The following is a 10330-nucleotide window of genomic DNA, read 5'->3' as shown; positions in this document are numbered from 1 at the left end:
GTGAATTCCCTAACGATTGAGAATTGCAATGAGCTGAGAAAGTGTCTTAGAGAAATCAGAGCGACACATAAACAGTGATAATTGTATCTGATCCCTTCTCAGAACAGTGTTGTTGTGAAGTCTGGTAAACTACATGTGTGGCATTACTAATTGGATAACCTACCTGAAGTGATCCCTTCTTATGCATTATTGATATACTAATTGAGCAACATCTAAGAGAAGCCAGTTCTCAGAGAGCAGGAGTCAATATACGTGTTTCACACTTTATTCATAGAAAAGCACTGAGATTCCAACACAAATGATATAAAATGGTAGTAGCGTTACATAAATAGTCATACATTTTTGTTTGAAAGACATTTGCTCAAGAGGTTGCACAAACAAAAAGTGTTGATGAACTATACTTTTGTGGCAACAAATACTGGATACCTTTTATATAAATCAGTAGCACAAAGAGGCAACAAACACTTTCCCTTAAATCAAAATCAAACAGTAGATGAACTAGCGAACAAGCTCTACCAGCGATTATTATTTCCTTCTAAATTCTAGGGACAGGTGAAAACACTGGTACAGTTAACACATATAGACAACGAGTATGGGAAAGAAAGAAATTAAGCCAGAGGAGTTTTTTCTCCATTTTTTTTCTTATTTTTTTTTGCAATGCCGTAGGACCAACTACTTCAGCGATAGGACAATGCTTGTTGTTTGAAGTGTGTATATAAACAGGCAGCTTTACATTAACCTGCAATAGTCTGTAAAAATGCAAGCATCTCCATCACATTTGAAAAACAAATGCTTGTTTTGTCCTCTCCTGTCCTCTCAGGTTCAAGTAGTGTGGTAGCTAGTGAATGAAAAAACAGAGGATGCTGCAAAAGCGAGAGAAAAATATATTTTAAAAAGGAATTAAGACCAGAAATGGAAGCAAGGATGGAGCAGAATAACTTGACTGCTCAATAGGCTTAAAATCATGAAGAAATATAAGAGAGGATGTTTTGGGGGGGGCACACAGACACCCATTCATATTATCTGCCAGTTCCTTCCTTGGTGTAGGGCATGCAGGGTTTTTATTTTCATTTCTTTTGGACTGTTGTTCTCCCTAAACTCTCATTGCCGTGTCAGGCCCTGACACAGGTACTGTGAGAAGACACTAAAGGCTTAAGTCCAAAGAAAGTCATCGTACATTGATCGGTCAAAGGCAAAGTCTGTCCCAAATTGCAGCATGTGCAGGCTCGGTACAAATACAAACATGCCGTGTCGTGCCTTGTCTGTCCCCTCTAGGATAGTGGCTAGCCCCCCTCAGACATTCGTCTGGGTGACTCCGGAGAAGGGGACCAAACCATCAAGTGGTTTCTGCATAGTCAGGTTGCTTTCTGTACACAATGGTATGCCTTCTTTTTTTCCCCAAATTTAGAAATGACGTGCTTCCTCTTAGAAAACACGTTGCAAAAACTAAACCAAACATACAAATAAAACATTGAAACAAAAATTCTGAAAAATGTACACAGGAGCACCTGAGAAATGTCTTGAAGTCTTTTAGTCTTACTGTCATCACATTCCCAGCCCACAACAAATTCAAGTATCCCAAAAAACTAAAACATACAGTTATCATAAATAATTATAACTTTACAATTTTCTGAATTGACACCTTTATATTTACAATATCTTAAATGCTTATGCTACTACTTTTTTGTTTTTGTTTCTTGAAGTGATTCCCTGAGAACTGAGTTTAGCATCTCGTCTCTTTTATTTAGTTTTTCCTCATCCTTTCTTGACCATATTACTTCCAACCCCAGCTCCAGACAGACAGTGCATCTGCGGCCCCAGACCACCTGCCGAGCTTTGTAGAGGTGGCAACAATGGAATGTGGAAGCTGACATGGAACGGCTTTCATAGTCTCAAAATGTGTCTTCTGTCTAATAATCCTATTTTTGTATATTAAATATAATTATATGCTGTCTATGTCTGTATTAATAGTATTCATTCACACACAGATTATTTTAATGATCGATAAATAATTGCTCAAGCAGACAGAATGGTGTTGAGTACATGAAATGTGTCAATTGCTTGTATAACAATAGTACTACTGCTAAATGTCAAGCGGTCACTGCCATATCAAAAGCACTTTCCCACAGGGTCTGAGAGGTTGATACGTATAGTTAAGGTTGTATGTGGAATACTAAACACCAACTGTCTACACCAACACATGTTGTTTAAAAGCACGCGTTCATACACGCTTTGCTATGAAAGATACAGGATGTTTTTCAGCAATGGTATTTCAACATGTATGTTACAACCCCAAATCCCGACAACACCAGGCACTCCACCTCACAGTCTAAGATCCACAGTGGCCGTATCGTTCTCAGGCAACAAGGCCAGTCAATCAATCTCGCCATGATCTAATACCAATCTGAAGCAACACGGCTCTCTCTCTCGCTCTGTACGCTTCGCTCTTTTTGAAAGGTACCTTCGCTAGAAATAATACAAGATACCAGACAAATCGATCAGGCTACACCCAAGGAAAGAGGAGAATACATGTGGGGGAGGGTGGAGAGGCTTGGTCAAGTCTGAGGACTCTGTATGTGCCTGATGAATCTGGTAGATTTAGACTTAGGGCACTGAGCCATGGGATACACATTCCACCTCCTCCAAACATAGTGCCTTGAAACGAGGCCTTTTAACAGGGAAAGTTTAAAGCTGGTCCTTGGAATACGATCGAGGTATGACAGTAAGTTAACACTATGTGCTTCAGTGTTTCTGGCAGAGATGGGACCAAGTCACAAGTCCTAAGCAAGTCTCAAGTCTTAACCTTAGAGTCAAGTCACAAATAATAATGGGCAAGTTCCACAGCTCAGGTCCCCAATTTGGGGTTTTGAGTCTTTTAATCAATTATTAAGTGGTTTATCCCAATTTCATTGCAACTGCATCAGTGAGATTGGACCCACATGCAATGATGTTTGTGACCTATTAGGCCCTGATGCAGAGGCGCACCACAGGTCCCAGAGTGGTGGGGCAGATTATTTTCCCTGGGGCTTGGAGTTTTTCCTAATCTGGTCATCTAACCAGGTATAAACCAGGACCCTGACAGTGGCTGAAAGTGATTCATTAGTAGTTGTAAAAAGGTATTCATATGGAAGTGGGACCATTTCTGTCATTTAGCAGACCATCTTATACAGAGCAATTAGGGTTAAGTGCCTTGTTGAAGGGCACATCAACAGATTTTTCACCTAGTCAGCTCAGGGATTCAAACCAATGACCTTTCAGTTTATGGCCCAACGCGCTTAACCACTAGGCTACCTGCCACCTAGTTATACAGATATGTTCTAAACAGGCCACAGGGTTTGAACATTTCTGGAAAAACACCTGGCTCTAGGGAGGATGAAAACCCTGTCAAACTGCAGCAACCTTGTACTTGTTTGATTTGACAATGTTCCTTTACACAGACACAACCACTGCAATTGGACACTAGAATATCACAGGCCTGAGCTTGCTTTATGCAGGTTTGCATCGTATAGGCCTAAGCAACTGCAATTAAAAAGTAACTCACGCAGTATATTTATGTAATCAGTATTGTGTTGTTTGATTCATTTCAGGTAATCCTTTTGGATTGAAAAGGTCAAGGTAGCCTAGCCAGCCAACCCAAGTTTGAATATAGCCTAAACCAAATTTGATCACATTCACATTTTCTTTTAACATAAATAAGCAGGCTATACATAGGCTACATAACTTAACCACTTTGTTTACCCTGGCCAGAGGGCAAAGGGGTAGAGGGCACATTGGCTGTAGCCTATGCAGCTGCGCTTGTTATCAGTAGCCAAGTTGATCAGGCTCATTTTCATCCCATACAGTTTAGGTGTAGGCTGCAGCAACATTTCTGTGAAGAGTTCTTGCTTGTGTATGTCAGGAGTGATGCGTTGTCACGTTTGCTAAATAAATATCGGAGGACAGAGGAGCGGCGCGAGCTTTGCTAGAGGAAGTGCTTCGTGCCCGGCCTACGCAACCTGTGATTTCCGTGAATCTGATTGGTCAAGACACAGAACCTGCAGCACTCCGATATAAAGGACAGAGAGCCTAACATAGGGGGTGAGATGACAAATCTAGCCTCTCGAGTCACGAGTCATAGACGTTCCAGTCGAAGTCGAGTGGCAAGTATTTTTTCTTTTTGTCAAGTCTCAAGTCGCAAAATGTGTGACTAGAGTAGTACAACAGTCCCAAGTCCTGTGACTCAAGTCCACATCTCTAGTTTTTGGAATGACAAGTTATCTCTCCTTCAAACCCCACTAGTAACTCCCCACAGCAGACAGCAGACATTCCCTGGCTCAAAACACCCCGTACATCATTTGGTTTTTCATTATGTGCCACCTCAACGATTTTATCATCATCATCATCATCACAATCTTTTTCATACTAAAACAAACAGTGGTTGCTGCTCACGAGAAAATAAAAAGATATAAACAAAAACAGACATACAGAATTTGCCACAAGAATTACAAAAAAAGAGAAAATGTATGAAAACTTAAATAAATGAGTAAGTAGTGCTAAAAGTAGATCCTATATTGCCCGTCCTGTTGGGGTTCAGCCGAAGCGTTCTCGTACCAACATCATGAGTTTCTTCTTGCCCTTGTAGATCTGTTTGAGGTTGTCTATAAACTGGGCAAACTGGATGTGTCCGTCCTGGGCCAGTAGGAAGGTCTCTCTGGCCTTACTGAGGAACTCTATGAACTCTCCGTAGTGTCTGGGGCTGATGTGAGTGAGCCGGGAGTGGGTTGTGTTGATGTAGGCGCTGATAGTGGCGTCCAGCAGCTGCCGGAGCGGAGCCTTGTCCGTGGACATGAGCTTCCCAGAGTTCCGTCGCCCGGGGATACCGGCCAGGCCCGGGGCCGTCATGGTGCAGCGACGCAGGATGTCCGAGAGCACGGTGGCGCAGTGCACGCTCTTCACCACCAGGGGGATGATGGCAGCCAGCTCATTCTTGCCCAGCGAGTGGGACAGGGCGCAGGCCCAGAGCACGTCATTAATGGCCGGGTGGGTGTCCTGGTTGTAAGCCAGGTTGAGGTGGGTCATGGCCAGCGAGGCCAGCTTGAAGGCTCGGAGTGGGTAGCCGCGGTGCTCCATGTAGCGGGCGATGGTGAACAGCTGAGAGTACGTCATGCCTGTGGAGGCGGCGTCGATGACGATCTGGTAGGCCGTCTCGAAGGCGATGTGGTCCTTCTCGCAGAGCGTGAGGGCCGAGAGGGCACAGTTCTGGGGGTCCTTCATGGAACACTGCAGGGCCAGGGTCCGGGCGCAGCTTGCCAGCTCCTCTCTCTGGGGGTAGTCCAGGCTGAGGCGCAGGATGGTGTTGTGGGACATGACGGTGGCTGCTACGATGCTGGTGGCCTCGGTGGGAGTGAACAGGGTGTACCAGCTCTGGAGGATGCTCACCAGCGCTCGCAGACCCACCTCTGTAGCACAGGTGACCAGCCAGCGCACCATCTCCCTGCGTCTCCAGTTCAGAGTGGAGAGGGTCATCCTCATCACCTGCAGAGAGAGAGAGCATGTTAGAAAAGGCAGACCGCACAGCAATTCAACACGTACCCACCAGCACATTTCATCCAAGACATCCCTGCGCACATGCACACCCCCCCACGCCCCACACCCCAGACCCTACTAGCTATCCCTCAGTACCTGCAAGCCCAGCTCCAGAGCTACATTGAGCAGGGTGATGTCTGGGGGGTTGTCAGCCGGAGTGGCAATCTTGAAGGCATCCTGGGCCAGTTTAAAGATGAGGGAGGAGGAGTGGATGTTCTTCTGGATGGCCTCCAGCACCGTCCGCAATCTCAACATATCTCCTGGAGGTACAAACAACACAACATTAGGTCCAAAAACATTTCTCATCCAACAGTTTGTATGTGGTGTTCTGTAGTGGTGGAGAAGGGCATAGGGGCGTTTCTCTGATAGTGGTGTGGTTGTGCGTTTCGGCTGATGGGGTGTGTCTGTGTTTATGTAAGTAGAGCTGACCTTTGGCTGCGGTGAGCATGGTAGAGGCCAGTTCACACTGCTGAGACTCCAGGTGGCCCAGGGTGAACCAGCGGGGATATCGGCTGGGCACGATGCTGATGCCATGGTGGGGGTGACCCAAGTCTCCCGAGGGCGCCATCGACTCTAACACAGGGAGCCTAGAGGGTACAGACAGACAATGAGAGAAGAGATACAGAGTTATGACTACTAAGAAAATGTTTTCTATTCAAAATGGGCAACTGGTGGCCCGCACCCCTTTCGTAGGCCCACGGATCAACCCCGACTGAGTTTTTTTTAGGAACTCAGTCAGGGTCTCAACTTACCGCTGAGTTAGAATAGCAGAATACACAATTTGATTGTGCATCAGCAGTTTTTCTCTTGCTATCTCAGTCACTGACAGTCATTAATTAGCCCATGCCAGATTGCATTTTTTTTGTTATTATTGAATAAATGAGTCTAGCCAGCTATCAACATTTCAATTTATGCCCCCCAAAAGGCTAGGGCTGGCTCTGACTGCACGTGTGTGTATGGATGTGGGTACCCGCGAGGCACTGCACCCCCCCCATGATGACTTCAGTTTTGTTGTGGCCCCCACCCTCGTCACAGTTGCCCATCCCTGGTCTACAGCATGATTATAGGTATCATCCTCAGATTAACGCTGGCTCATCCAATCTCAAGGCTGTATAGCTGCATTAGTTCTCTGCTCGCGAAGTCTACATGTGCAGCTCCGAGCCGTGTTATCGATTGTGTATTAGCCGGGACCCTGAGGAGCCTCAGTGGGATAATGACTCTGCAAGGCAAATGGGGATTATGCAGTCATAGGGATTCATCCTTCAAAACAAGGTACAAATAGAGCCTTTTCTCAGACACACACTGTTGCAGCAAGATAGGAGGATCACACTATTTTGATCATAAAATGTGATAAAAGCCTGAATGTTGTAAAATTATATTCAATTCAATATTATTTTACAACTTACAGTACGTTCAACCTTCAGGATTCATATGTTCTGTTTTTGGAATACATGCTAGAAGGGTTTTATGGGATCTCACCTCATGGCCTTCAATGCTAGTTTGTAGGCCAGGTCTGCGTCGTGGGGCAGCAAGGCTGAGAACAGGTACTTGGCAAAGGTGTGCATGGGAACACTCTCCCTGTGGATGACATCACCAAGGCCACTGAAGGGACCTCCTGAACAGAGACGGGCGGACAGACACGATACATCAGAATTGTCCAGCTCCATACACACACCGGAACAGGGAATCTTCCCTTTCTGATTTGGCTCCGTTTCTTGGTGAATAGTCAAAGTCTACCGGTTTCAACAAACCATGCCTCAAAGTAACAGCAAAATATACCTCTCTCAACCTGATGGGGGCGAGAGCAAACCGGAAACCACACACTCACTGCCCATTGGGCATTAACCAAATCTCTCGTCCCTAGCAGCGAGACAGATGTCTGCTCTAGGGTTACACAGCTAACGTTCCCCAAAGCCCAAGATGGGGGTGGGCTATAGCATAGCTACCATGGGGAAAGGGGCGGAAGGGGATAGACATGGTAAAGGCCAGGGTTGAGATCCATTTTCAGCCGAGTGTTGCGAGGCAGGATCTGTGGAAGGGAGAGAGGTGGGAGAGAGGGATGGGATGGGAGAGCTAAAGAGATAGGGTGAGAGGAAAAGGGAGAAAGGGAGGCAGCAAGCAGGGCAGATAGAGAGAGGGAGACGGAGGGTGAAAGAAGAGAACAGGAGAGTGAGGGAGGATAAGTGAGACAAAGAGGGGGGGGTGCGATTGAAGGGAACAGAAAGGGGATAGAGGATGAAATGAGATGAGCAGAGGACAATAATAAAATTAAACTAGTCTTCATACCTTCCAGTAGGAGGATAGCCTGTTTCCTCAGCGTCTGGACCAGCAGATCATCCAGCTCCATCTCCTGCAGCTTGGCCACGATCTGCTCCTCATTCCGACACACCTTGTCCTGGGCATAGAGGCCTTCGGGCATCACCCTCTGCTGCCCCATGCCCATCAGGGCCACCTCCAGGGCCAGCGCCAGGTAGGACTCCCCACCATCTGGGCAACCCCACACAGGCACGTGGTGGTATACCGGGGGCTTGTGCTCTCCAGAGTCTGATGAAGAGAGGTTTTTAAGTTTACAGGGATGGTCATGGAAGTGAGATTCCATTCCATTTTATTAAACCTTATTAAAACTTTATTCAAACGGTTTGCAATGGCGGTCGAGCAGGATTATGAGATATTGCTAGATGCTAACAATAATCCAAAATGGCTGCCTAGTTTATTTTCATTGGGGGTGGGGCTGAAAGGTGCTGGTTATGGAGAGCAGCTGACACAGACAGGAGCCTCTCTCTCTAGCTCCCAGTCTCCCACACAGGCAGCTGTGGATGCCAGGCAGCACCAGAGAGAGAGAAGTGTCCCTGAGGTCCCGGAAAAACACTAACATCTGCTGACAAGGACTCAGACCCAACCCACGGGAGGCTCACACTTAAATCCCCCTGGCAAATTATTCCTCCCTCTCTACAACAATCCTGTTTATTACGGGGGCGTCCATTGGATGTAAGCCTTGGGCTTCTAGGCTTTTTGGCATGTGTGAGATCAGCTCCAAGGTGGATTTAACCATGTGGAATCCTTTTGCTGCCCGGGTTAGTTCTCATACTGTAACCATGATTGCCTCCATGTTTTCCCCTTTCCACTGTTATGGCTCTGGCTCTTCTGACCAGCTGCAGCTGCTGCTGTTGGTTCTGATGTGTAAAGACCCCTGATTGGTCAGAATTCAAGCTAAACCCTGCCCCCTACCAGATGTTTCCAGCTGCTCACCAGAGTCAAACAAAGGACTGTGAGGATGACCCTATAAATTATAATCCACACACACTCTCCCTCTCTCTCTGTGTCTCTCTAACACACCCTCTCTCTCTGTCTCTCTCTCTCTAGCCCCCTCACCGTACCACTCGCCAGTATTGTTTTCGGCACACAATGCCTCCCTGTAGGTTTGTAAGTATAGGCGGTACCAAATTCCTGATCTGTGTTTGGCTGGGCTATTGGACGTATGGGATGCAAATGGTGATTGATTTTAGTCATGTTAAGAGTGAAAGAGTGAAATCGGTGCGTGTTGCCGTGGCCTCTACCAAATTGTATGGGACTGTTCTATATGGGTGACTTTGCCAGGGGACGGCCTTGATCAGCGGTGGTTGTTGGAATGACCTAATTTTTACCAGTTTGATTGACGAGGACTGTAAATGTTGCCTAGACAGGGCTTGTCCAGATGCGTACCTCCAGTGTCCATAGCGTTGTCGTCCTCCACCCGGCAGGTCTCAGTGAGGGTGGTGAAGAGACAGCCGATGGGATCCAGGGGGTGTCCCACCCAGCCCTCCAGGTTAGTTGTGCTGGTTGTCCCCCTCTGAAGCAGCTCTGACACACACAGGAACACAGCAGGGTTACAACAAGATCAAACACTGTATTAAAAAATTGAACGTATTCGTTCTGTTACGTAGGGCTCAGAGTTTTTCCCTCATCAGGTCACATAACCAGGAAAAACACTGGGCCCTACTAATGAGAACAGTGAACTGCCTCCAGGCAGACAGGGGGCGCTACCTTTCTTCTGGTGCTTGTAGATGTCCAGCTGGCGGTGCTGCTGCAGCCGGAGGGTGTTGATGATGGCCACGCCCAACCGCAGCGCCTCGCGGGGGTAACCATGGGAACGCAGGGCATCGACCCGCGCACACGCTGTGGGGACGTGATCTACGACACAAGGCACATGACATTGGCTCAGCAACACCACACCCATGCCGGCAGCCTCAGCAGAAGACACCCACTCCCTCTATCCGGGCTTAAGTTGTGCAGAATGAGGACAAATCTTCCCCCAGAAGATGTTTACTCCAGCTCCAGGGTTCAGTGGAAGTGGAATTAAAGGAGGCTTATGACACAAATAATGTGGTGGTGTTACAGATAGGAAAACACACCAGCATCATGGCTTTAACTCCTGCCAGGAGCTGGGCCAGCGTGTGTGCGTGCGTCCGTATATGCGTCTGTGTACGTGGTGTTAATAAATATACTGAGATGGCCTCCCGATATCATCTTGAATTAATATAATATCTAGTGCTGAGAGTGTGTACTGAGCAGGCCATTTCATTCTCACCTAGCCATAGAGGCAGGCCCTGGGGGTTGAAGAGCAGACTCTCTCCCTCTCTCTGGTAGGCTGGGGACATGTAGTAGTCACAGCTGATGATCCTCTGCAGGTGGCTGTCCTGCCAGTGGAGATCACAGGCCTCCATGGCCCGCGTGAACACTGTCCGTCTGGGCCGGGCCAGGGAGTCTGGAGGGGGACACACAGGGA

At 47.2% G+C, this 10330-nt stretch overlaps 1 protein-coding gene across 2 annotated transcripts in view; it reads right to left on the bottom strand.

Annotated features, from left to right (window-relative positions):
• Positions 1 to 249: 249 nt before the first annotated feature.
• Positions 250 to 10330, bottom strand: part of LOC118394666 (zinc finger SWIM domain-containing protein 5-like) — a 51355-nt gene continuing 41274 nt past the window's right edge. For both annotated transcript variants that reach the window (XM_052463760.1, XM_052463759.1), the window contains exons 6-13: positions 10133 to 10309; positions 9589 to 9735; positions 9268 to 9405; positions 7852 to 8109; positions 7045 to 7180; positions 5995 to 6152; positions 5662 to 5825; positions 250 to 5514 (exon numbers count right to left, since the gene is read on the bottom strand). In XM_052463760.1, coding sequence (XP_052319720.1) covers positions 4570 to 5514; positions 5662 to 5825; positions 5995 to 6152; positions 7045 to 7180; positions 7852 to 8109; positions 9268 to 9405; positions 9589 to 9735; positions 10133 to 10309 — 2123 coding nt within the window. In that variant the 3' untranslated portion in view covers positions 250 to 4569. The remainder of the gene's footprint in view (positions 5515 to 5661; positions 5826 to 5994; positions 6153 to 7044; positions 7181 to 7851; positions 8110 to 9267; positions 9406 to 9588; positions 9736 to 10132; positions 10310 to 10330) is intronic.

Source organism: Oncorhynchus keta, chromosome 15, assembly GCF_023373465.1.
Source record: "Oncorhynchus keta strain PuntledgeMale-10-30-2019 chromosome 15, Oket_V2, whole genome shotgun sequence".
Lineage (NCBI taxonomy): Eukaryota > Metazoa > Chordata > Actinopteri > Salmoniformes > Salmonidae > Oncorhynchus > Oncorhynchus keta.
The sequence above is the reverse complement of the archived record's forward strand: the minus strand, read 5'-3'. Positions and strand labels throughout refer to the sequence as shown.